General features: G+C 37.2%; 2 protein-coding genes across 3 annotated transcripts in view; one reads left to right on the top strand and one right to left on the bottom strand.

The window, feature by feature from the left end:
* Window positions 1-12,427, bottom strand: part of ddx49 (DEAD (Asp-Glu-Ala-Asp) box polypeptide 49) — a 14,937-nt gene extending 2,510 nt beyond the window's left edge. The window contains exons 1-9 of the mRNA XM_048172298.1: window positions 12,160-12,427; window positions 9,704-9,827; window positions 9,501-9,586; window positions 9,214-9,335; window positions 7,525-7,712; window positions 4,375-4,515; window positions 3,481-3,556; window positions 3,320-3,396; window positions 3,108-3,205 (exon numbers count right to left, since the gene is read on the bottom strand). Of these exons, the coding sequence (XP_048028255.1) occupies window positions 3,108-3,205; window positions 3,320-3,396; window positions 3,481-3,556; window positions 4,375-4,515; window positions 7,525-7,712; window positions 9,214-9,335; window positions 9,501-9,586; window positions 9,704-9,827; window positions 12,160-12,274 (1,027 nt within the window). The 5' untranslated portion in view covers window positions 12,275-12,427. The remainder of the gene's footprint in view (window positions 1-3,107; window positions 3,206-3,319; window positions 3,397-3,480; window positions 3,557-4,374; window positions 4,516-7,524; window positions 7,713-9,213; window positions 9,336-9,500; window positions 9,587-9,703; window positions 9,828-12,159) is intronic.
* klhl26 (kelch-like family member 26) lies at window positions 12,405-27,987 on the top strand. Of its 2 annotated transcripts, none has more exons than XM_048172297.1 (5): window positions 12,405-12,541; window positions 12,629-12,716; window positions 12,913-13,032; window positions 18,664-18,849; window positions 25,848-27,987. In XM_048172297.1, the coding sequence occupies exons 3-5, from the start codon at window positions 12,983-12,985 to the stop codon at window positions 27,427-27,429; spliced, it is 1,818 nt and encodes a 605-aa protein (XP_048028254.1). In that variant the 5' UTR covers window positions 12,405-12,541; window positions 12,629-12,716; window positions 12,913-12,982; the 3' UTR covers window positions 27,430-27,987. The 2 variants fall into 2 exon arrangements, with proteins under 2 accessions (XP_048028254.1, XP_048028253.1); XM_048172296.1 differs by having other exon boundaries at window positions 12,629-12,780.

Here is a 27,987-nt window from a genome sequence, read left to right as displayed (position 1 = left end):
GTCACTAGGTATTATGGCTAACACTAATACAATATCTGACCGCGTGTTTGTAAAATCTCTGCTGTTATTATGCATATATAAAACTGTCGCTTTTTGTCATGCCATGTTAATAACTTGGTTTGGAAGTTCATGGTAATACATTAATATACAGGGGTTAGACAATGAAACTGAAACACCTGGTTTTAGATCACAATAATTTATTAGTATGGTGTAAGGCCTACTTTTGCAACCAATACAGCATCAATCCATGATAAAATCGCACACGATATGGCAAAGGCTGCGATAATTTAATGCGAGGCTTGTCAGAGCTGTACGGCTCTGTGATTAGTAGTAAATGCTTCTCCATCTGAAAGCCAGAGGGCACTCTTGCACAGAAACTCAAAATATGCCGTGCAGCAGAAGAAGATAACGCGCATCATATCGCTGTAGCTGAATAAACAGAAGATTGAAAAAGAAGTGTCTGAAGAGAAGTTTGACGCATGTTGCTTTTTCAAATGTACATTATAAGCGACTCAAACTCGCAGTGCTTTCAGATGGATTAGCATTTGGAGCCATACTTCATTGACAAGCTGTGCATAAAAAACAATCGCAGAATTGCGATTTCATAATCGCACTAAGAATCGCGTTCAAGTTCAATGTTATTTTTCGTATAGTGCAGCCCTAGTGGTATGCCAACAGTACCCTGGATACAATAGATCTCGATACACCACAAAGACTTGCTGTCCTGGTCACAGATGAACCAGCCAACAGTTTGTCCTCTCTGATATGTCTCCCATTATGTTGTGTGGATTGCAATATTTGATATACAGCTGTGCTATTGCTCTGCTAATTCAACCTGCACACTCTGCTTTTTACTGACGGAACGTAAAATCAGTGAAGAAGCGCAAAACCTCCAATACTATATTGGCCAGTGTTTCAGTTTCATTGTCTAACCCCTGTATTTCAGGTTCGATTTTAAGGTCATTTTTGCTACTTCTGTACAGTGTTGCCAATTTAGGGATTTTGTCACTAGATTTAGTGACTTCACCTCCCCTTTTGAGACTTTTTTCAAAAGTTTAGGGACAAATCTAGCAACTTCTTGGATAAACCTTATCTAGATTCTTATTTTGCCCACTGATCTATATTCATTTTATATACAGGTGCTGGTCATATAATTAGAATATCATCAAAAAGTTGATTTATTTCACTAATTCCATTCAAAAAGTGAAACTTGTATATTATATTCATTCATTACACACAGACTGATATATTTCAAATGTTTATTTCTTTTCATTTTGATGATTATAACTGACAACTAAGGAAAATCCCAAATTCAGTATCTCAGAAAATTAGAATATTACTTAAGACCAATACAAAGAAAGGATTTTTAGAAATCTCGGCCAAAAAGTATGAACATGAAAAGTTTGAGCATGTACAGCACTCATTGCTTAGTTGGGGCTCCTTTTGCCTGAATTACTGCAGCAATGCGGTGTGGCATGGAGTCGATCAGTCTGTGGCACTGCTCAGGTGTTATGAGAGCCCAGGTTGCTCTGATAAGTGGCCTTCAGCTCTTCTGCATTGTTGGGTCTGGCATATCGCATCTTCCTCTTCACAATACCCCATAGGTTTTCTAAGGGGTTAAGGTCAGGCGAGTTTGCTGGCCAATTAAGAACAGGGATACCATGGTCCTTAAACCAGGTACTGGTAGCTTTGGCACTGTGTGCAGGTGCCAAGTGCTGTTGGAAAATTAAATCTGCATCTCCATAAAGTTGGTCAGCAGCAGGAAGCATGAAGTGCTCTAAAACTTCCTGGTATACGGCTGCGTTGACCTTGGACCTCAGAAAACACAGTGGACCAACACCAGCAGATGACATGGCAGCCCAAACCATCACTGACTGTGGAAACTTTACACTGGACCTCAAGCAACGTGGATTGTGTGCCTCTCCTCTCTTACTCCAGACTCTGGGACCCTGATTTCCAAAGGAAATGCAAAATTTACTTTCATCAGAGAACATAACTTTGGACCACTCAGCAGCAGTCCAGTCCTTTTTGTCTTTAGACGCTTCTGACGCTGTCTGTTGTTCAAGAGTGGCTTGACACGAGGAATGCAACAGCTGAAACCCATGTCTTGCATACGTCTGTGCGTAGTGGTTCTTGAAGCACTGACTCCAGCTGCAGTCCACTCTTTGTGAATCTCCCCCACATTTTTGAATGGGTTTTGTTTCACAATCCTCTCCAGGGTGCGGTTATCCCTATTGCTTGTAGACCTTTTTTCTACCACATCTTTTCCTTCCCTTCGCCTCTCTATTAATGTGCTTGGACACAGAGCTCTGTGAACAGCCAGCCTCTTTTGCAATGACCTTTTGTGTCTTGCCCTCCTTGTGCAAGGTGTCAATGGTCGTCTTTTGGACAACTGTCAAGTCAGCAGTCTTCCCCATGATTGTGTAGCCTACAGAACTAGACTGAGAGACCATTTAAAGGCCTTTGCAGGTGTTTTGAGTTAATCAGCTGATTAGAGTGTGGCTCCAGGTGTCTTCAATATTGAACCTTTTCACAATATTCTAATTTTCTGAGATACTGAATTTAGGATTTTCCTTATTTGTCAGTTATAATCATCAAAATTAAAAGAAATAAACATTTGAAATATATCAGTCTGTGTGTAATGAATGAATATAATATACAAGTTTCACTTTTTGAATGGAATTAGTGAAATAAATCAACTTTTTGATGATATTCTAATTATATGACCAGCACCTGTAGATCAATGAATTTGCCATTATGATGTCATCTAGTGAAACCAGTTTTAGCTACTTTCAATTGAAAGCAGTTGGCAACAGTGCTTCTATATGATTCTTTTATAGAAAATGTTTAATTATATTGTATATTTTAATGCTGGTATGATCTTTAAAATGACTGATTTTAGTCTTTAATGTTTTATAGGTTTAATATATTTTACAGAAACACAGTATAGAATTTGAATATTATCCCTAACATTAATTAGGGGTACTAGGTTAATATTTAACCCTTATTGGTTAAACCAGAAAAAAATAACAACGGCTAATTTACAAGATGACAAAAATTTAACTGCGAGTTGACATTCAATTGTGTTAACAGAGCTCTAAACTCACCAGCTCGAGCGGTTCGTCCCACTCTGTGGATGTAGATTTTTGGTAAACCTGGTGTGTTGTGATTAATAACAACTTGCACTGTAGGAATATCTAAACCCCTTCAGATAAGAACAGAAGAAACACATAAAAACACAAGAAATCTGAATAAATTAGAAAATGCAAAAGACATTACGAGCAATGGTGAGGTGTGCTGAGAAACGTTTGCTCTGTACCTGGAAGCAACATCTGTGGCTATGAGAATTTTAAAGACGTTGGACTTGAACTTTGCAAGGTTGGCAAAACGCTGTCTCTGAAAGGGGAATAAAATAAAAACCATTAGCAGACATTAGGCACTGAGTGGAAATCAATTTTAAATACATAACGTGTGACTTACCTGCTTCATCATTGAGTGCAGAGAGATGGTTGGGAAATTGAATTCACGCAGCATCATTGTGAGTATCTGACAGTTCCTGGAACATTTACACCACAACATCACATAATATCATCATCATCAAATCATTCTTATTATTATCATCATTATCATTATTATTATTATTATTATTAAATAATAGATTTTAACATTTTCTTTTGAAAATGTGAGGGGTGCTTGCCTGTGCAAACTTGCTAACATAATGCTAGGGCAATCTGGGCAATTGCTAGAATTTTTCTAGGAGGTTATTTGGGTGTTCGGGTGGTTCATCAGTAGCCCAATTCAAAAGAGCACCCTAGACATTACTCAGTTTCCTTCATATGGCAAGTCTACGGGATTTGTCCACCAGGTAAAACGTTAAGTACAATTGCTTAGAAAAGCTCCTCAACAAGATGCCCATTTTGAAGCATCACTGAAGATGCAGTCTGGTTATGACTATAAGTTGAATACTTACAGTAGGGATTTGTCTTAATTCAGGTCACCTTTATTTATATGATGCTTTATACAATACAGATTGTTTCAAAGCTGCTTTACAGTGATAGCAGGAAAATAATCATTCAATGATGCAAACAGAATTCAATTGTGCTGTAAAGCAGCTCTAAAAGGAGAATAGGAAACAGACACTAATCAGTTGAAATCAGTTCAGTATTGATTTGTTTCTGTTCAATAACTGTAAAATCAATTATGAAATAAGTTCAATTCAGCTACAAAGTAGCTCTGCAGAAAACCGTGATGTCATTATCCAGCTAAGTTGATCTCTCATCCAATAGTTTCAGTGCACATTGGTAATATTGCCGAATATTAACAAGCACCACTGATAAACCCTGTAATCTTTTTTTTCAGGAACTGAAAACTTACTTGCATGTGTTAGTGAATATTATGATAGACCAATCATCATGTTCATCCTGGAACTTTTGGATAAGATGGACCAAGTAAGCATCTTTGACTTTCTCAGGAGTGAGGATGAACCTCTGATCCAGTTCTTCTACCGTCCGCACCCTGAGAGAGAGAGTAAATGTCAAATAAAAATAATATCAGGCCTTTGTCAGAACAGTTTTAAATGTCTAGAATAACCGTTTTCCACCAAAATAGTGTTGGTGTGTGTCTATGAACGTCTCTGAATCAGCCCACATTCCCACTGACTTCAGAACCAGATGATGATGTAACTGCATACATAAGAGCATAACCTGGCCACAAACGAAGTCTCACTCTTTGTTTTGAAGACATATTTTAACATCCCAAGTAATTTTAGCAATTATATTATATTATATTATATTATATTATATTATTATATTATATACACACACACACACACACACACACAAACAAACATGACAGTAACAAGTTATATATATTATATTATGTTCAATTCAATTCAATTCATATACTGTATATGAACTGAACTGAATATGTATACACAACAGTTCTCTCTGGTTCTTGAATCTGATTGGCTGAGACGTCTTTCCAGCCATGCGATATTTCACCGTTTGAATCATTCTGCTGTCAGCATTCTCACAGCGAGTGTCATGGCAGACTAGCAAACCCACCATATTTTTACAGATACTACTGTTATTTTGTAACAAAACAGTTTTTTTTAAGGTGAGAATATAGTATAGAATATAGACCTCAGATATCCTATTTGAAAATTTGTTTAGATGCATTTGGAGATGCGAGCTCTAGGACGTCAGCAACCGTTCAGCGCTCATGTACCCGCAGAGAACAGCTTCATCTCGGCCAGTGCTTCGGGAATTTGCCACTGGCTCTTATGTAGAAAATGTTTAAACATGAGGTATAATTCATTTTGGGTATATCAAGCGGGCAATCTTTGGTCTTATTAATATATTTTTTGTTCCAGAGACAATGGATTTGGCTTAGGGGCTATATTAAGTTTCATAACTTTATATTTACATTGAAATTAAATCTTGTACTAACTAGAGTGCTGTTTTTTGTTTTGTTTTTCATTTGGCTGAGCGGTTTGCTTGTGTTTATTTACTATTTTACTTCTTATGAAAGTTACATTAATAGCCTTGGGATAGCAGCAAAGACTGTCTTTATGAGTGAGTCAGTCAGCCGCAAAGACTTTTATATTGAAATGGACTGACACAAGAAAACAAGGACATTGTACATCTTATGAGATGCAACTGACAAATGCATTGAATAGCGCTGCCATGGGAATGTCTTAAATGTTAAAAGGAAAAAGACAAAGATATCACTTTCCTCAGAGGACAATTATAATACTCTTCATATTACATTGAGATTCAATGAAGCGACTCAACGGTCCTTCATTACTAGTTCTAAAGTGACATTTTAGAATTACTAACGGAGGCTTGGGCTCGACTGTTAAACTGTCAACTTGAGATTTGAATTTGTGGCAAAAAGTAGTAGTTCCTCACAAAAGAGGGTTTTTAAAGACACTCCGTTGTTGTTGTGTTATTTATTTACACACTTGTGCCGTCGAACTGTTGTATAAACACAATATCATATTCGTAGCCGTGTGATATGGCTGTATATCAGCATGCTGTGATTGCCTACAGCATAATCACAGCCATAATAGCATGGATATTTGTGCAATTTTTTTTTTTTACAGATTGAACTTTGCAGCACAGCAAACATAGGAGCAGGATGTCTGTCAACTAAAGTACTTGAAGTGTGCAATAGGAAGAGATCTAAGTTGGTCAATGAAGTAAAAAAAAAAAAAAAATCAAGTACTTGACTAAAAGTACAAAACCCTTTAAAAACACTACTTCAGTAAATGTATTGAGTAAAGGTACAGAGGTACTTGACTTTTAAAGTACTTTAGCATTAAAAGAAAAAAGTAATGACAGATGAATGTTTATTTTGCAGTTTTAAAGTACTATGTATTTGCAAGTGAGTGTGCAGTTATATCTCCTTCATATAGATTTGTTATCTTTGACCTGCACCTCGGATGTTGTGCATTTGCTTAAGTGTTTTATTAAGGAAATAACAAAAATATACCATATAGTATATAAAAATTAGGAAAATCTAAATGTGTGTAAATGTCTGTTTTTATATTGTATGTTTATATTTGTCAACACACATCACAAATGTGTTAACGTAAAGAAGTATAATACTAACATACTAGTTTTATATCATTTGAAAGTGCTGCGGCAGCAGGGAAGATGCATGGGCATTCATTTTAACATTACGTTTAGTTTTTACCTAAAATCTACCCTGTTCAGACAGTAATACACAAATGTCCACATTCAAGAGTTCATATAACGGACTTAAACAGCTCACGCTTTTACAGCAGATTTAGTTCAGGAACAACTGACAGTCATGACCTATAAATGATTTATTTGTAAATCCTAAAATTTACTTTCCGCGCCATCGGTCGCACACACTCCGAGGATCTCCCGTTCTTGGCTTGTTGTGAGTCAGACTTGTGAATTCAATTAAATGTTACCTTGAGACTCGCTCTGACCATATCATTTGAATCAGTGAGTTGTTGACTCGAGAACAGATGCAATTGGTCCAATTCACGAATGGATCGATCAGTGGTATATGCAAACCGATTTAAAAGATTCAGCTCGTTCACGAATCGAACACCACTATCACGATTTGGAGCGGGTGATGATATTTTTCAAAATAAAGACTTGTTTTTATAAAATGTAGTGGGGTAAAAAGTACAATGTTTTTCTTAGAAATGTAGAAGTAAAATTAAAAGTTTCCCAAAATAAAAGTACAGTAATAAAGTCAAAACACTTTGTTAGTGTCCACCAGCAGGTTTCACTCAAAAATGCTGGCACAACAAATTCGTTCTAGGCAGCAATATTAATAGGTGTGTTCGACTTGAAGCGACGCTGCGCAGACTAATCGGTATATGACATCACAGTACCGCAAGATCAATTTGAAAGCATACGGAGCCATCTGCTCTCAAAACACTCTCGCAGCACTTTAACGTCATACACCAATCAGTCTGCGCGGCACACCTATTCTCTCCTTTACATATCTAAACATTCTCCTGACACACTTTTGAGCATGACTTACTCTGATTTGTGCTCCCAAAAGAAAGGCCTGTTCATGGCGATGCTCTGCAGCTGCTGCAGCGTGTCCGTCAGCGTGGCACTGAACAGCAGCGTCTGGCGTTTTGCGGGCACAGCACTGAGAATGACCTCTAGATCTTTAGTGAAATCTGTGCAGCCCTGCTCTAAAAGACGGTCAGCTTCATCCAGGATCTGCCGAAAAACACACAACAATTCCATGAAAACTGCTTTAACCCTTATAGGGTCTTTGGGGTCTTTTTAGACCCCAAACGACGTTTGCTCAAATAAAAATAAAAAAAAAAATTATCTTTGTCCAAATGACATGAAACTTTGTACCGTTGTTAACACTTTCTAGATCTACAAAGAAAAAAAAAAAAGAAAAAAAAATATCGGAGTGATAGCTTGTTTTTATGTTAGTGTAAAAAACAAAACAAAAAAACAAAAAAAAAAGGTACACTCAGGGTCTTCGGGGTCTCCACAGACCCCAGGCAATAAAATTTAATTTTGTTATAAAATAACTGCTTTTTAAAAAACAAATGTAATTTTACTCTGTTTATTAATGTTTTTACTTCATATTTGTGCAGTTTTTGGAGGATTTCTCGTATCTTTTAAATTTATATAAATAAAAAAATAAAAAAATATTTTTACAAAAACAGCTTATTATGTAAAATTCACTTTATAAAAGACCCACATTTCTAACTTTCATTCATGGGGATAACATGGATAATTTGACATGGTTTAGTGTAAGATTTGTGCCCATCTTTTGGAAAATGCTGTTTTAAAAGTAAAAAAAAAACCAGTAGATGCTGCAGAGCTCCACTATTTGCTATGTTATTTGACTAACTGAAAGACATCTTTTCATAAGTTTTTTTTTTGTTGGATTCATATCTAAATGTTATGAAATCACAATTATAACAATAAAAATTACTTTTTGTCAAAGTTTAGCATTTTTTGTACTGAAAAAAAATAATTTTTCCAAAATGTTGATTTTGAGGATGAATTTTGTCCATTTTCACAGTGGAGTCTCATCATAATGTAACAATATTGAAAAACTATTTTTTTTTTTTCATTACAAAAAAATACTAAACTTTGACAAAAAGTAGCCTTTATTGTTATAATGGTGATTTCATAATATTTAGATATGAATCCAACTGAAAAAAACTTATGAAAAGATGTCTTTCAGTCATTCAAATAGCACATAGCATATAGTGGAGCTCTGCAGCCATCTACTGGTAAAAATGATAGTTTTTTTACTTTTAAAACTGCATTTTCCAAAAGATGGGCAAAAATCTTACACTAAACCATGTCAAATTATCCATGTTATCCCCATGAATGAAATTTAGAAATGTGTGTCTTTTATAAAGTGAATTTTACATAAAAAGCTGTTTTTGTATAAAAACATATTTAAAAAATATATATTTTTTAATTTATTTATATAAATTAAAAAAAAATATGATAAATCCTCCAAAAACTGTACAAACATGGAGTAAAAACATTAATAAACAGAGTAAAATTACATTTGTTTTAAAACAAACAAGTATTTTGTTACAAAATTGCATTTTGTTGTCTGGGGTCTGTGGAGACCCCGAAGACCCTGAGTGTACTTCCCAAACGAAGACCGCATAAGGGTTAAAACAGACTAGCTTTTAAAATTCAAGTAGATAAAACAATATATCATATATCAGAATCTTACTAGAAATTGGATTCTGTTCAGGTTAATTGTGTCGGAGCTTCGGATGTGATCAGCAAGTCGTCCCGGAGTAGCAACAACAACATGTGGCTTTTTCGACAACTCCAAACCCTGAGTGACCATGTCTAATGGAAGATAAATAAAAATTAATGTGTCCTTATTATACTTTTTCTGGGTATTACCTATCATGCACTGTGTTACAGTTTTCTATAAACATTTTACACTGTTTTTGCTCTGTAAATAAATGAGCCCTAAAGGATGACCAGGTAGAGCTCTGAATATTATCTTACCCATTCCTCCCACAATGATGCAGTCCTTTAAGCCTAGGGGCTTCCCTAATGCTTTGAACTGTTCTGCAATCTGGTAAGCAAGCTCTCTGGACAGAAAACAGACAAAATGCATCCAAAGTTATGTCATTTGTTTGAAATCTACAGTATTTGTATATAAAGATTTGAATGTGCTGGCTATTAAAATCATAAAGTAAAAAGTAAACCTGGTGGGTGTTAACACCAAGCAGAAAACACCATAAGGGTCCTCAGATAACTTCTGCAGCACTGGGAGAACAAATGCTGCCGTTTTTCCACTTCCAGTTTTTGCACAGCCCATGCAATCCCGACCTATTTGAAAGACAGAAATCAGATTAAGCAAGAAATAATAATAATAATAATAATAAAAACAAAACTTGGTTTTTGTTCAATATGACTCCTGATGACAGGCAAAAAAAAAAAAAAATTTCCACCAGTCACAATACATGCAAGCATTTTTTTTTTTTTAATGTGTAGTGGTCCATAAAAGCATGAACGTAAATCCAGATGCAGATGCAACTGATATATCATTCATTTATACAACATACAAACAAATTTTTTAAAAAAGACAATTACACCAATATTTTCTCATAGATGACTGATATCGGATCACTTTGCCTAGGATTCGACAACAGCATAATAATAGCATTCTGTGAATTATCCAGCCGACAAATACATTTATACATCAAATTTCTCATTAAAGCCATAAAGTTCTTACTCTTGACATACAAAACAGATTACTTGCACTGCTCCACCTTGGTTTTTTAAAGAGAATTCTCATACAATCATTGTAAGCAGTCTGAAGCTTACTTTTTTAAACTTGACCCATAAAGGAGCAGTATAAAGAGAGGTACAAAATGTTCTAAAAAGGTTTATCTTAAAGGTGCCCTTGATTCAAAATTTGAATTTACCTCGGCATAGTTGAATAACAAGATTCAGTACATGGAAAAGACATACATTGAGTTTCAAACTCCATTGCTTTCTCTTTCTTATGTAAATCTCATTTGTTTAAAAGACTTCCGGAAAACACGCGGATCTCAACATAACACCGACTGTTACGTAACAGTCAGGGTGTACGCCCCAATATTTGCATATGCCAGCCCATGTTCCCAACATTATGAAAGGCATTAGACAAGGGCAGCCAGTAACGTCTGGATCTGTGCACAGCTGAATCATCAGACTAGGTAAGCAAGGACAACAGCGAAAATGGCAGATGGAGCAATAATAACTGACATGATCCATGATAGCATGATATTTTTAGTGATATTTGTAAATTGTCTATCTAAATGTTTCATTAGCATGTTGCTAATGTACTGTTAAATGTGGTTAAAGTTACCATCGTTTCTTACTGTATTCACGGAGACAAGAGCCGTCACTATTTTCATTATTAAACACTTGCAGTCTGTATAATTCATAAACACAACTTCATTCTTTATAAATCTCTCCAACAGTGTAGCATTAGCCGTTAGCCATGGAGCACTATCAAACTCATTCAAAATCAAATATAAACATCAAAATAAATACTTTACTCACATAATTCAAAGCATGCATACAGCATGCATAACGAACATCTTGTAAAGATCCATTTGAGGGTTATATTAGCTGTGTGAACTTTGTAAACGTGCTGTAATATAAGTCGAGAGCTCGTGTGGCAGGGAGCACGCGAATTAAAGGGGCGGCGCGCTGAAAAAAATCAGTGCATAGTTAATGATGCCCCAAAAGGTTAAAAAAAGGCAGTTAAAAAAATTAATTTAAAAAAATCTATGGGGTATTTTGAGCTGAAACTTCACAGACACATTCAGGTGACAACCTTAGACTTATATTACATCTTGTGAAAAAGCATTCTTGGGCACCTTTAATCTGATCTGAACACATATAAAATTCTTACCAACATATTAGCTTGGGCATATAACATACGGCGCTGCCTGTACATATCCTCATCATCACCTATTTCATCATTGGGACATCATATGTCCCAAATATTTTATTTTATTGCATATATTTAGTACTTGCCCTGCCAGATAAAAATCTGGAAAATTAAGATCCATATTTCTTTTTGTTCTACACATCATGACAGTACTCTTTTTTGTATTATATTGCACATCATATTTGATCCCATAATCAGAACATATATTTAACAGCTGTTGAAAACCAGCACATATAAAATTCATATATAATTCATTAATGAGATTGACCATAAACATGATCACAATACAAGTCATTCTGGTCACAAAAGTTAACAACAGCCAAATAACTCATTGATTAAAAAAACAGCTTTGTATAAATGTAATAATAGAAACATAAAGGCATACAATACAATAACAGTCATGCGCAGTGCGTTTTATTATTTTTGTTATAATAGTCTAATCATCATGTAGCTATTGTCAAAAGCAAAAATATCATTTCTTTCCTCCACAATTACTTGCTAAGTAAAAATATTAAGACAATATTAAACCAAAATATTAAACATTTTTTATTCAAGGTTTTGTTGTTGTTTAGAAAAGGCAAAGTTTATTTAATTCTGCCATCCATGAATACATGTGCACGAGTATTAATACGATAAATGTAAAGCTTATTAATTAACCTGATCTAGTCATTTGTATCTGTTTTAGAGTTATTATGTAAATCAAAAATACATATTTACCCTCCAATATGGCAGGAATGCATTTCTCCTGTACAGGGGTCGGTCGGCTGATGCCCATCTGCTTACACTGCTGAATCAACCACTCGTGCAGTCCGAGAGACTCAAAAGTGGCCATTTTCCACTGGGTTATTTATAAACGAAATGTCCAAAACATAAACTACTCTATTAATGTTGCTCTGAGCGCCTTTAAATACCCTTTAAAAGTTGATAACAGGCTTCCTCGTGCGAATCTGTGATGGCCGCGTGAATTAGACGTCACGTGATGACGTGTTGCAAAGGCATAAACACGCCCCTTACGTCGAGAACTGCGCTTTTTGACAGCGAAAATAGCAAGAGAGGCTATATGTGTGATACAAACATTGCAACAAACTCGCCAGGATAAGTATGAATGTCTTATTGCCCCCATAAAAAATATGTTTACATGATTTCACGTGCTTTATTCTGATTAGTTGTGTCATTTGGGTGGCAGACGTAATGCGAAGGAGCCTGTGAGTGGCGTGCTCGTGAGCGCGCAGCAGAAACCGCGGGGTCGAGCTGAGGGTGAGAGGCGCGTGCAGGTGAGCTGAACTCTTCAGCTCCACCCGGACTGTCCAAGTGTGCAGGCCGTGCAATATTAATGGGGTAGAAATCATTACTTTCCTTTCTATTGTTCTCAATGTCACGTAGAAGCCTATGCACTATGAACTGTAAGTATAAGTATGGGTTGTTTGTTTGTTTGTCATTGGCATGTGTTGTTTTTCCTATCTTATTAAGATTGAGCATGGTTAGCGGTAATTTGGGCTTCTGCACACGATGACCTTCCTCATCCTCATCCTCGCTGAGCATGGCGGAGTCAGATGGTGTGGAGTTCTCTGTGAATCGAGCTCAAAGCAGGTAGGCATGCATGTAGCATCAAATGTTGCATGCGATGCGTTTGATGCATGCATAGGGAGATGTGGCTCCAAAATTCAACAGGGTTAAGTGATGATATTAGGAAAGAAACAAAATTGGTTTTATTCTGCAGTCCTTATTTATGCATTTTGGAATATTATTAAAGGTACACTCTGTAATGTTTTGTCAAAGTTTTATACGTAAAGCACTTTTGAAAAATATCATTACAATGATTTATCCCAACATTACATGAAGAATTCAGACATAATTTTTCTAGAAAAGTTTGCACGGAGTGGGTCGCCCTCTCATAGGAGCAGCCATGTTGACATCACATGACCAGCTGTGTAGGAATTCCATTTTAATTGTAACTGTTACCATAATGGTAATCGAGTAATATCAATAGGTTTTTCACATTTGTTGATATCAGTTCGATATAAATTGTAAGTTGTCATTGTGCATGCTCTTTTCCCCTATTTTTACATTTATATTGCCTCTTAATTCTCATTTAAGATTAATCTTTGAAAATGCTAATAATTTATTAAGACTGTTTAATGTAATCTTTAGCAAATATCAAAAACTAGGGCTGCAGCTAACAATTATTTTGATAATTGATTATCTGTTTACTATTTCTTTGATTAATGGATTAATCAGATGAAAAATCCCACAATTAATTTAAAGGTCCCGTTCTTCGTGATCCCATGTTTCAAACTTTAGTTAGTGTGTAATGTTGTTGTTAGAGTATAAATAAAATCTGTAAAATTTTAAAGCTCAAAGTTCAATGCCAAGCGAGATATTTTATTTAACAGAAGTCGCCTACATCGAACGGCCAGTTTGGACTACATCCCTCTACTTCCTTCTTTAATGACGTCACTAAAACAGTTTTTTGACTAACCTCCGCCCACAGGAATACACAAGAGTTGCATTTGTAGAGTGTGTTTGTCGCCATGTCGTCGAAACGCTGTTATTTTCATCCCGCAGTCCAATCACCGGGTCTGATTCCGGCTCAAATTGATAGGGTAAAATTAAAGACATGTTTACAATAACACTGAGCGCGTGCATCTCCACGTTATGGTAAGAGGCGTGACCTTTCCGGGCAAGGAGCGCTAAACTGCTGTCGAATCACAACACAGGAACCGCTGGCACAATCAGAACTCGTTACGTATTTCTGAAGGAGGGACTTCATAGAACAAGGAAGTCATCAGCCCGTTTTTATGACAGTGGAAACAGCGGTATACAGATAAGTCAATTATGTGAAAAATACTGTGTTTTTTTACAAGCGAAACATGAACACATGTTATATTGCACACTATAAACACAATCAAAGCTTCAAAAAAACACGAAAAACGGGACCTTTAAAACCATTATTTCAAAAAAAAAAAAAAAAAATGCTATTTCACATCATGCCTGATGTTGTCCTCCAAACAATGTGCAATGTAAAGGCTATAAAAACAAATATAGTGAATGTATCTATGTAGGTTATTCATTATGTGTTTAAAAGGAAAAAAAAGAGGTTTAAAAATAAGGGTTAAAATATAAACATTGCATTTTAAACCAAAAAATCAACTGATTATTTACCATTTAAGCAGAAGTTAAAATGACTAAATTAAAAATTATAATAAACAGAGACAAAAGCACAAATTGTCGACTTGTACACGGTATGAGGAACACACGCATTCACTCGACTGAACAATGATTTTACGTTTATCGGATACTCCAACAACAGTCCCTTTACTGTTACTGCTCACGTAGAAAATACGATTATTTGTGTTAAATGTAGAATTTCCAACAAGAAGTATTTCAGCAAAATGTACATAGCTCAAAAAAATTAAAGGAACACTTTTTAATCAGAGAATAGTCAGTTAAACTCCTGGGATATTGATCTGGTCAGTTAAGTAGCAGAAGGGGTTGTTAATCAGTTTCAGCTGCTTTGGTGTTAATTAAATTAACAACAGGTGCACTAGACGGGCAACAATGAGACGACCTCCAAAACAGATTGGTTTGAAAGGTGGAGGCCACTGACATTTTTTCCCTACTCATCTTTCCTACTGTTTTTCACTAGTTTTGCATTTGGCTAGGGTCAGTGTCACTACTGATAGCATGAGGCGATACCTGGAGCCTCAGAGGTTGCACAGGCAGTCCAACTCCTCCAGGATGGCACATCAATACATGCCATTGCCAGAAGGTTTGCTGTGTCTCTCAGCACAGACTCAAGATCATGGAGGAGATTACAGGAGACAGGCAGTTACTCTAGGAGAGCTGGACAGGGCCGTAGAAGGTCCTTAACCCATCAGCAGGACCGGTGTCTGCTCCATTGTGCAAGGAGGAACAGGATGAGCACTGCCAGAGCCCTACAAAATGACCTCCAGCAGGCCACTGGTGTGAATGTCTCTGACCAAACAATCAGAAACAGACTTCATGAGGGTGGCCTGAGGACCCGACATCCTCCAGTGGGCCCTGTGCTCACTGCCCGGCACCGTGGAGCTCGATTGGCATTTGCCATTGAACACCAGAATTGGCAGGTCCACCACTGGCGCCCTGTGCTTTTCACAGATGAGAGCAGGTTCACCCTGACCACATGTGACAGACATGAAGGGGTCTGGAGAAGCCGTGGAGAACATTATGCTGCCTGTGATGGGGTGGCATCACTGCCTGGGGAGTTCTGGGTAGGCATATCCATGGAGGGACACACAGACCTCTACAGGCTAGACAATGGCACCCTGACTGCCATTAGGTATCGGGATGAAATCCTTGGACCCATTGTCAGACCCTACGCTGGTGCAGTGGGTCCTGGGTTCCTCCTGGTGCATGACAATGCCCGGCCTCATGTGGCGAGAGTATGCAGGCAGTTCCTGGAGGATGAAGGAATCGACACCACTGAATGGCTCCCACGCCTGCCTGACCTAAATCCAATAGAACAACTCTGGGATATTATGTTTCGGTCCATCGGACAGGTTGCACCTCAGACTGTCCAGGAGCTCAGTGATGCCCTGGTCCAGATCTGGGAGGAAATACCCCAGGACACCATCCGTCGTCTCATTAGGAGCATGCCCCAAGGTTGTCAGCCCATACAAGCTACTGAGGACCATTTTGAGTTGCTGCAATGAACTTTCAGCAAAATGGACTAGCCTGCTGCATCATTTTTTCACTTTGATTTTTGGGGTGTCTTTGAATTCAGTCCTCTGTAGGTTGATCTTTTCATTTCCATCAAACGATGTGGCATCCTTTCGTTCATAACGCATTACTCAGTCTACATCAGTATAGATATCCAGCATTATATTTTTCCCCATTGAGATCTGATGTGTTTTCAAAGTGTTCCTTTAATTTTTTTGAGCAGTGTAAATTTTAGTAAGAATTATTGCATTCCTGTTTGACGCACATCCGTGAGACTTTCTGACATTTACAGATAAGGATATAAACGTTTAATATAAATTATGCTCTGAGGAAAACATGTCTCAAAAACATTAAACAGCACACGCATCTGTCAAAGCACGACAGGGCAAGTCGCAATAAAGGCCCAGGCTTTGGGTTGAAGCCCTTAAAGTTACAGTAAGCGATTTCTGAGAAACTTTGTTGATATTTGATACACACCCATACCCAAAAGAAACACACCCCTCCTTTCATTGTTCCACCCCCAAAATAATGAACATGTTATACAACACAGGCAACGACTAACATCTCCGTTTTTGTTTTGTTTTGTTCTTTTATTTACACAGCCAGGATTATGTACAAACACATTTTTTTCAGCACACACAGAACAGACATCTAACACATATTCACAAAATGTGTTCAGGTGTTGATTTCAATTTTCAACAGCATTTCTCAGAAATCACTTACTGCACCTTTTAAAGGGTTAGTTCACCCAATAATGTCATTTATTACTCGCCCTCATGTCGTTCTACACACGTAAGACCTTTGCACACACAAAATGTGTGTATACACACTACCACTCAAAAGTTTGGGATCGGTAAGATTTTTTATGTTTTTAAAAGAAGTTTCGTCTGCTCACCAAGGCTACATTTATTTAATTAAAAATACAGTAAAAACAGTAATATTGTGAAATATTATTACAATTTAAAATAACTGTTTTCTATGTGAATATATTTTAAAATGTGTGGCAAAGCTGAGTTTTCAGCATCATTACTCCAGTCTTCAGTGTCACATGATCCTTCAGAAAACATTCTAATATGTCAATTTGCTGCTCAAGAAACATTTAATGTGTACAATTATACAAAATATTTGTGTACAATATTTTTTTTCAGGATTATTTGGTGAATAGAAAGTTCAAAAGAACAGAATTTATCTGAAATCTAATCTTTTGTTACATTTTAAATGTCTTTACTGCCACTTTTGATTGATTTAATGCATCCTTGCTGAAAAAAATATTAATTTCTTTAAATTCTTCTCAAAAAATAAAAATAAAAAATCTTACTGACCCCAAACTTTTGAACGGTAGTGTATAATGCTACAGAAGCTTTGTATTTCAGATAAATGCTGTTCTTTTGAACTTTCTATTCATCAAAGAATCCTGAAAAAAAAAAAAAGTACACAACTGTTTTCAACATTGATAATAATAACAAATATTTCTTGAGCAGCAAATCAGCATATTAGAATGATTTCTGAAGGATCATGTGACACTGAAGACTGGAGTAACGATGCTGAAAATTCAGCTTTGCATCACAGGAATAAATTACTTTGTCAAATATATTCAAATAGAAAACAGTTATTTTAAATTGTAATAATTTTTCACAATATTACTGTTTTTACTGTATTTTTAATTAAATAAATTAAGCCTTGGTGAGCAGACGAAACTTGATTAAAACTTGATTTAATCAAATTATCTTAAGTACTCACATGAACTGATTTAAATATGTTTTTAGTACCTTTATGGATCTTGACATTTTCAGCATTGCTGTCTCCAGAGGCCTCACTGAGCCATCGGATTTAATCAAAATATCTTAATTTGTGTTTTGAAGTTTAACAAAGATCTTACGGGTGTGGAACGACATGAGGGAGAGTAATAAATGACATTATTTTCATTTTTGGGTGAACTAACCCTTTAAGTCATAATCGACTGCGTTTCCAATGATATTTTTACATAATTTTCTGGGCATAGCCTTTTTATTCACGTCCAGATAGTGAAACCGGCCCCTGGACTACAGTGATGGTATAGATCAGCATGTGTGCGATTCGCCATTCACCACCAGAGAGTCAAAACAGAAAGAGTATGAGTGAAAAAATAAAATGTTAAAACATTGTCATGTGGGATCATAAAAGTTAGGAACAATGACAATGCATGACTTTAATTTTATTGTTTAGCTTTTGAACATACACTGTCATCAAACGCACTAATTGTTTGGGTCAAACGACTGCTTGTTGCTTGGTTTTTTCAAGGCCTATGGTTTCTTTATTCAAATAGGTTCTTTATCCATTCTGTTGAATAATTTAAAAGTAAGTGCCATTACAGGGATCATGTTGATGCACCAGTTTAGAAACTGAGACCAGTTGGTGGAGCGTCAGGATACATCAAACTCCTCAAGCTTCATTCTGAAGTTCTATGGACTGTGTATCCAGAGACAATGATCAGGGAGTGGTGAGAGATACGATTCCTCGTAAACTGATTCTCTCTTTTTCCAGCATGGCTAACAACAAGAATAGCACGCTCCGTTGTACTTTCTCGGCCCCCAGCCACAGCAACACTCTCCTGAGGGGGTTGTCTGCGTTGCGTGATCAAGGTCAGTTGCTGGATGTGGTTCTGGCCATTGACAACGAGCGCTTTGAGGTTCACAAAGCGGTTTTGGCCTCCTGCAGTGACTACTTCAGGTGAGATATACACTGTTTGTTAGCACCAGCAAACTGAGCTGTAAATGAAGAGATTAATAAAATTAGTTACAAGGTTAATCCTTGTTCTTATTGATGACCCAATGAAATGACTTGGCTACTGCAAATATAGACTTTCCTTGATTTTGTCAGTGTTAATGGGGTCATAACATGCATTTCATATGTTCCTTGAAATTTACTTGATGTTTTTAAAGTTTTTTTTTTTTTTTTTTTTTTTTTTACACACACACACAAAAAAACAGTCATATTCACGAAAATGATTACATTTTTAGCCCTCATTCTGGCCCTTCTGTTGTGATTTGCTAATGCAGTTGCATAGGAAAAAATATCAACATCCCCCTGCTATTATGTTCAACTTTGCAAATTTATTAAAACGCAAAAACTGAAATAATTGAATTGCATATGTATTCATACCCTTAACGCAGTAATTATTTAAAGGACCTTAACAGCCTCAAGTCTTTTTGGTATGATGTGACATTTTGGGAGTTTATGTCAGGTTGACAGAGCTTTTGCACCGTCGGTGAACAGCCATTTTTAGGTTTCTCCAGAGGTGTTTGATTGGGTTCAAGACAAGTCCACTCAAGGACATTCACAGAGTTGTTCATAAGCTGCACTTGTATTTTCTTTGCTGTGTCCCTAGGATCGTTGTCCTGTTTAAAGGTGTATCTTATGCCCAGTCCGAGGTTCTGAGTGCTCTGGACCAGATATCTCAATATTTTGCTGCATTGAGCTTTCCTTCTGTTCTGATAAGTCCTTTAGTCCTGGCTGCTGAACACCCCCACAGCATGATGCTGCCATCACTGTGCTGTACTGTTTAATACTGGATGGTTTTGTGCAGGTGATGAGTGGTGCCTGGTTTCCACTCATCCATTTGGAGCTAAGGTTCATCAGACCAGAGAATCTTGTTTCTCACAGTCTGAGAGTACTTAAAGGTGCCGAAGAACATGTTTCTAAAAGATGTAATATAAGTCTAAGGTGTCCCCTGAATGTGTCTGTGAAGTTTCAGCTCAAGATTTTTTTTTATTAATTTTTTTTAACTGCCTATTTTGGGGCATCATTATAAATGCGCCGATTCAGGCTACTGCCCCTTTAAATTCTTGTGCTCCACGCCCCAAGAGCTCGCGCTTGCCTTAAACAGCATAAACAAAGTTCACACAGCTAATATAACCCTCAAAATGGATCTTTACAAAGTGTTCCTCATGCATCGTCTAATCGCGTAAGTATAGTATTTATTTGGATGTTTACATTTGATTCTGAATGAGTTTGATAGTGCTCTGTGGCTAAAGCTAACATTACACACTGTTGGAGAGATTTATAAAGAATGAAGTTGTGTTTATGAATTATACAGACTGCAAGTGTTTAAAAAATGAAAATAACGACAGTCTTGTCTCTTTAACCACATTTAACAGTACATTAACAACATGCTAACGAAACATTTAGAAAGACAATTCACAAATATCACTAAAAATATCATGATATCATGGATTATTATCGTTCCATCTGCCATTTTTCTCTATTGTTCTTGCTTGCTTACCTAGTCTGATGATTCAGCTGTGCACAGATCCAGACGTTAATACTGGCTGCCCTTGTCTAATGCCTTGAACATGGGCTGGCATATGCAAATATTGGGGGCGTACATATTAATGATCCCGACTGTTACGTAACAGTCGGTGTTATGTTGAGATTCGCCTGTTCTTCGGAGGTCTTTTAAACAAATGAGATTTATATAAGAAGGAGGAAACAATGGTGTTTGAGACTGTATGTCATTTCCATGTACTGAACTCTTGTTATTCAACTATGCCGAGGTAAATTCAATTTTTGATTCTAGGGCACCTTTAAGGTTTTTTTTTTTCTTTTTTTTTCTAATAAGTCTTCTAATTGACATTAGTGTGCTTTTTCCAAGTCATGTCTATTTAATTGAATTTGCCACAATTTAAATCAAAGTGTCGAAACATCCCAAAGATGATCCAGCAAAACTGAAAGGCTTCTGAGCTAAATTTTAAATGTCTCAGAGAAGGGTATGAATACTTACGTAAATACTTAAGTTTTTTTTACATTTTATTAAAGTGCTCCTATTATGGATTTTTGAAAATGACCTTTCATGCAGTTTGTAATGTAGCTGTATTTGAATGTAAACAGACCGCAAAGTTTTAAAGCTGAATGTGCATCATAAATAAAGTTATCATCTCTCAAAAGAAAGAGTTGACTCTGAACCGCTTAAACAAGTCGTTTTTAATTTTAAGTTTGAATCCCATTTCGTGGTGTTCACGCATAACAAGTTAATACATTTGCATAATGCCTGCCTACGTTCTGCATGGACATCCCACGAAAACTTCTGCGCTGTGAAAGGAAATTTGGTTTATTTTCACTTCCAAAGTGTGAGGCTGTGAAAAATCAGTGATTTAAAAATGGGACAGTACCTGCTTTACTTGGACCAACTTGCTCCTCAGAATCACAAACTGTACGTGTGATTAATTATTGATGCATTTTGTACCGAGTGTTCAAAATACTTAGTTTTGTGTTTTAGCTATATTGTCTCTGGCTAACCGGGTAACTCGCTGTCTTACTGAAATACTGCTGATCAGCTGTGGGCCCACTGTCCATTAATACAGATTGTGACATCGTTCTTACTTCTTTGAGTAATGATAAAGGATGGAGCAAGATTTGTTTTACAAACTTGAGTGTTAAATCAGTCATTCACGTTAGTTCTGGGCTAACGTGGTGCATCCATTATTGATACAGTTAATGATAAAGTTAACACATGTGCACCGCATTAAATTAGAAATATACACATCGGTTTGTTGATGGACATGCACTTGTTAATGCTGCATGATAGTGAGGAATTACATAATCTCACAATGTACCTCAAACTGAGTTGTGTATCACTGAGAAACTCAAGTTGTTCTTGTGATGGAGGCTTGGGTTAAATAACTATTTCTTCTAATGTTTCATCATCGGACTTGTGCTCAGATTGACATGGTGAAATCGATGACGTCAAATGGTTGCACTCGGTGAGCTACTGACGCTGCCCTGTTGCTATTTTTACCGCAACACAACTCAGATTATAATATACGATGCCACATTGTGCAGCTTTTGGTTGTAATTTTGAGTCGATGAGCCATAAGAGAAGCGATGCAAGTCTTCACTGCTTTACTAGCGATAAGAGGAGAATGGGAAGTTGTGAAGAATGTGGACGAATAAAACTTCCTAAAGATCTGCATCTTTGTTCACTTTAGACCTGATGCCTTTGACGCTTTTAGTAGACGACAGCTGAAAGAGCTTACAGCTGGCGATGGATATAAGAGTAAATGCCGCATCTGTCGTGGAGACTGACGAGGGCAGCCTATAACACATGACGACTGAGACGGACTGCCTCAAAGCTTGTGTGTGCAAATGCACAGGATATCTGTGATAGCATAAAACATAGCATCTTCTCAGCATGTTTAACTGTGTGTAATGCATTCAGGTGACATATCAGACGATTTTTACACATCAATCATACAACAGTTCGAATAGCCATGTTTTCATCCTCACTAATTTTGGGCTCAAATTGAAAAGGCTGATCGGGTTTTAAAAGAAACCCTGCAGGTATTAAGACTTGTATGCATTACTAGATTACCGTTGCACCAAAACATACAGATGAAAAAGTATCAAAGGCATCAGGGCTGAAGTGGAGAGAACAAAGACGCAGTTCTTTAGGAATTTTTCTTCACAACTTCCCATTCTTTTCTCCTCTTATCACTAAAGCAGTGAAGTCTTGCATCTCTTCTCTTGTGGCCCATTGACTGAAATTTGGCATCGTATATTATATTCCGAGCAGTGTTGTGGTAAAAAATAGCAGCAGGGCTTAATACATGGTGTTCTCTTTAATACAGTGTGTTTTTACCTAGATGATCAAAGATTTCAATTTTCAAGTTCCTTTTTTTGTCCTAAGCTGTTAAACTGTCTCCTGTTCTTCAGAAAATTGTCCTGGTCCTGCACATTCATTGGTTGTCCAGTTTCTTTTTCATATTTGACCCCTGTCCACAGTGGCTATGATTTTGAAATTCATCTTTTCACACTTTAACAGACTATATTAAGAGCCAGGGAATGTACATTTTTGGGCAGGATGATCAGTGTTGTTTTGATTTTTTTGGAAATGTGTAAAGCTAAATATGCTTGTCCATATGTATGGAGTCAAATTAATGCCTTAAAGTTTTGCACAAAAATAAAGTTTTGCAAAACAAAACAAAAAAAAAAGAATTGAGCAATAAAAAAAATGTTTTGCAAACAAAAATAAAGAATTGCAAAGGAAAAATAAAGTATTGAGCAGAAAAAATAAGTTTTGCAAACAAAAATAATAAATTGCAAAATAAAATAAAGTAGTGCAAAAATAAACATATAATCAATTACAAAAATCAATGACAGCTGTAATCCACATATTTTTCATGCTCAAACCTACTAAATCATTTGCAACGCTCATTTTATTCTGCGTTTCAGTCAAGCGTGCGCTCACGATACCGGTTTTCCTTTGCGCTGCACTTTTCTGTGCGGTTCTCTTTATGAATAAAATGAGCGTTGCAAATGATTTAGTAGGTTTGAGGTTTAGGTTTATTTTGCAATTTATTATTTTTGTTTGCAAAACTTATTTTTTCTGCTCAATACTTTATTTTTCCTTTGCAATTCTTTATTTTTGTTTGCAAAACATTTTTTTATTGCTCAATTCTTTTTTTTTTTTTTTTGTGTGTGTGCAAAACTTTAAGGCATTAATTTGACTCCATACATATGTAAATGTGCTCAATCGGTCATGAAACCCCCTATATCAGCACTGCTAAGTTCTCAAAAGGTTTGAAAAAATGTTTTTTCTGTACACTGGAGTGCAGAAGGGAAGAGGGAAGACAACACAACAGTGGCTTCTGAACCAGTCAGTTTCATTTTACTCTCATTGAGTTAAAAGCATCAAAGGGACCCACACGCTGTAATTCCCCATTGCATGCAACAAACTGAACAAATATATTATACATGCTACAAGCCCACAGTACACACAAATACACACATATCCTGTTTTAGCTTAATGAATGCACTGCCATTTTCATTACTTCTCCATTGAAAATATAAAAATACTGTTATTTTGCAACCTTTATTTACAAATATGAGCTGTTTTATGAGTTATACTCAGAGCTCTAAAGACCAATTACACTGTGGATAGATTGCATTTGTGTTGTAGACGCTATTTATGGAAGAAAAGGCATGCCACTCAAAAATGCAATCATTAAAAACGATGCCCAAGAGGAAAGCCTTACAACACCTTCAAACACTTACATCACGGAAACAAACAATGCGTCTCTCAACTATTGTACAGGATCTCAGTTTGAATTGTTATAGAAAAGCACTGCATGCTGTCATGAAAAACAAGACACCAACTTCTCATAGAGAAGGCCTTACAGTCTTATGAATAAGAGACACCGATAACTCATTGATGCACTATAGTGTGTGAGAACTTCACATCCTTTCACATAGATTTTAAACCCACCCTTTAAAAACAAAAAGCACTGAGACATCTTGAACATGCAAATGGAAGAACATATCCTTAGTCAAGTTTATTATGTTGTTTTGGTTCGAGGCTTAGAAATTGAATTATGGTTTTTATTATTTTTAATGCCTACTTAGAAAATGAATGGGAAAAAAATATTTCCAGGGGTCTCATTTATAAAACTGTGCGTAGGTTCCCTACTAAAATTGTACGTACGCACAAAAGCTAGATTCTGCGTACGCACAAAAAAAATCAGATTTATAAAACCATGCGTACGCCAGAACCTGCACACAAATCCCTTTATAAATCCCAGTCAGCGGAAGATTGTGTGTACGTGCATCTCCACCCTGTCTCCTCCCCGAAATCACCATATATGGAGCTTACGACGCCTAGTTTTACTATGCATAACCTCATCTGCATATCATTTCCATACATATTCCCATCCACGTGACACCACGGTTAACACCGTCAAAGGTACAAGACATTGGAAAATATTAGATATGGACTATAAATGCAATTTGTGCCACACATTATATTGATAAAGATCATCCAATATCCTCCTTATGTTTTAGAATAAATATATCAAAATATCCATAAAAACAAAATTGTATAAAATACTTCAGATAAAGGTTTTAGAATATATACTGTACATATATTTAGAGTATTTGAATAGTTTTAAACAATTCAAATCAAATTTATGCAGTTTTGCTGATGAGGTGAACATATCTTTTAGGAATTTTATAGGCTATTTTTAGTGGAAACAGATCGGACTACTTATTTATTGCAGTGTAAATACAATTGTCCGAAACGGCGCGTCACTGACAAAGGATTTTAAAAAGAAAACATGCAAATCTTACCGTTTTCCTCAAATTATATCCTTCAAATGGTAATTGTTTGAAGATCCTACACACGACATCAACACCTCCTGCAGCTGTGGTTGTACAGTAAGATATTATTGGACCTATTCAAACTGGACAACGGACCGTTCGACCACCGAATCCAGCAGTGTCTTCCATAATATCGAAGTTAAGTGTGCATCACTGATCGTCATTCTCGAAAAAATATTTTGTCATAACATCTGCAGTTTAGTTTAAAGAGGAATTATTGTGCTCCCAGCGCTCCTCGCTGTCATTAAAACAGCGTGTCACTGGAAAAGTGATCGAAAGTAGCACATCACTTTTGTCTCCAGAATGTGCGTACGCACGGCTCAAAGTTTGCTTAAAGGTGCGCACATTCTCCCGTCAAGTTTGTTTTTATAGATCACAACCTTTGCGTGGGAACTGGCGTACGCACGTTTCCAGCCCCGTTTTGTGCGTACGCACGCTTTATAAATGAGACCCCAGAACTAAGACTCCTAAAAAAAAAAAAAATGTAAGCAGTCACTTTTGCACTTTGGGGTTAGCTTAAGTCATTCTTTCTTCACAATTTGAACAGAGGTGTAAAATCTTTTTCTTCTTGATCCATACAGAGCCATGTTTACTGGAGGAATGAAGGAGTCAAACCAAAACACCATAGAGCTAAAAGGTCTTTCAGCTAGAGGACTGAAGCACATTATTGATTTTGCCTATAGTTCTGAGGTCACTTTGGACTTGGACTGCATTCAGGATGTTCTTGGTGCAGCTGTCTTCCTGCAGATGGTGCCTGTGGTGGAGCTTTGTGAGGAGTTCCTGAAATCAGCCATGAGTGTTGAGACTTGTCTAAACATTGGCCAGATGGCCACCACATTCAGCCTCTCATCCCTTAAACAGTCAGTCGATGCATATACGTTCCGTCACTTCCTGCAGATAGCTCAGGAGGACGACTTTCTTCACATTCCAATGGAACGACTGGTTTTCTTCCTTCAGAGCAACAAGTTGAAGAACTGTAGTGAGATCGACTTGTTCCGTGCCGCGATCCGCTGGCTGCAGCATGATGCATCCAGACGAGCTGCGGCCAGCGAAGTGCTCTGCCACGTGCGCTTCCCGCTAATGCGATCGTCTGAGCTTGTGGACAGTGTCCAAACTGTCGACATCATGGTCGAGGATGTGCAGTGTCGACACTTTCTCCTAGAGGCCTTTAATTATCAGATCCTTCCGTTCCGACAGCACGAAATGCAGTCGCCTCGAACTTCCATTCGCTCAGACGTCACGTCGCTAATTACTTTCGGTGGAACACCCTACACCGACAACGACCGCACTGTGAGCAGCAAAGTTTACTACCTGCCTGACATCACGGTGCGACAGTTCAAAGAGTTGACCGAAATGGAGATGGGATGCAGCCACGCATGCGTGTCGGTCCTCGACAATTTTGTGTACGTCGTGGGTGGCCAGCATTTGCAGTATCGCAGTGGAGAGGGCGCAGTTGACATCTGTTTTCGCTATGACCCCCATCTGAACCAGTGGCTTCGAATCCAACCCATGCAGGAGAGCCGCATTCAGTTTCAGCTCAACACACTGCAAGGGCAACTTTATGCTACAGGGGGACGCAACCGGTCTGGCAGCTTGTCCTCTGTGGAGTGCTATTGTCCAAGGAAAAACGAGTGGACTTATGTGGATTCCCTGAAGAGGAGAATCTGGGGTCATGCCGGAGCTACGTGTGGAGAGAAACTCTACATCTCCGGAGGTTATGGGGTGTCTGTGGAGGATAAGAAGACTCTTCATTGCTATGATCCAGCCTTGGATCAGTGGGATTTCAAGTGTCCCATGAACGAGCCGAGAGTTCTGCATGCTATGATCAGCGTAAACAGTCGTATTTATGCTCTCGGTGGCCGAATGGACCATGTTGACCGCTGCTTTGATGTTCTAGCTGTAGAGTATTACATTCCAGAGACCGATCAATGGACAACGGTCAGTCCGATGCGCGCTGGTCAGTCGGAGGCTGGCTGCTGCTTGCTGGATAAAAAGATCTATATAGTTGGAGGATACAACTGGCACCTAAATAACGTCACAAGTATTGTGCAAGTTTATAATACGGAGACGGATGAGTGGGAAAGAGATCTTCATTTTCCAGAATCCTTTGCAGGAATAGCTTGTACGCCTATCATACTTCCCCAAACAACCACCCAGCGCTAAGCACACAGCTAAGCTGCTTAAGGTTTCGTGTCCACGCAGACAGCAGTAAAATGAATGGTATATTTGGCTTGCTCTCATTGAAAAGGGACAGTGTTATGTCTTTGTTTTCCAAGCATGAATGATTTAAAGTCTGTTTACATCGGTATGAGTGAATGACATGAAAGCACAAATTTTCCTGATGAGCTTTTTGAGAATGTGAAGCATCTTTCTACACACTTCTCAAGCAGTAACATAGTCTTCGGCCCTTCTTGTAGACTGCCCCATTTCATACTAATGAGGGTTTCTTACAAGTGCCTGTGGGATTTGCATTGATGACAGACTTGAATGGACCAACAACACTGGGGCAATATCATGGCCGGTTCTCACTGGTTTTTACAACAAAACCAATTAGTCTGATTTGAATTTCGGTCATTTACTGAGAAGGAAAAAAAAAAATAGCAATTTGGACTTGTTGTATAATAGAATAGGCCTTTGTTCATCTAATTTAGAGATGATTTGATTATCTCATGAGAGTTATATTTCACTGGGTAAAAATATTTTAACCTACCTACACTTTTG

Source organism: Megalobrama amblycephala, linkage group LG21 (assembly GCF_018812025.1).
Source record: "Megalobrama amblycephala isolate DHTTF-2021 linkage group LG21, ASM1881202v1, whole genome shotgun sequence".
NCBI lineage: Eukaryota > Metazoa > Chordata > Actinopteri > Cypriniformes > Xenocyprididae > Megalobrama > Megalobrama amblycephala.
This window is presented reverse-complemented; position numbering and strand designations above follow the sequence as displayed.

What these genes read in the sequence shown, in the direction of transcription:
- klhl26 (XM_048172297.1), top strand. Translation starts at nt 12,983, where the DNA reads ATGGCGGAGTCAGATGGTGTGGAGTTCTCTGTGAATCGAGCTCAAAGC. An exon ending in GTGAATCGAGCTCAAAGCAG is followed by an intron (nt 13,033 to 18,663) that starts GTAGGCATGCAT and finishes CTCTTTTTCCAG; the next exon opens with CATGGCTAACAACAAGAATA. An exon ending in TCCTGCAGTGACTACTTCAG is followed by an intron (nt 18,850 to 25,847) that starts GTGAGATATACA and finishes TGATCCATACAG; the next exon opens with AGCCATGTTTACTGGAGGAA.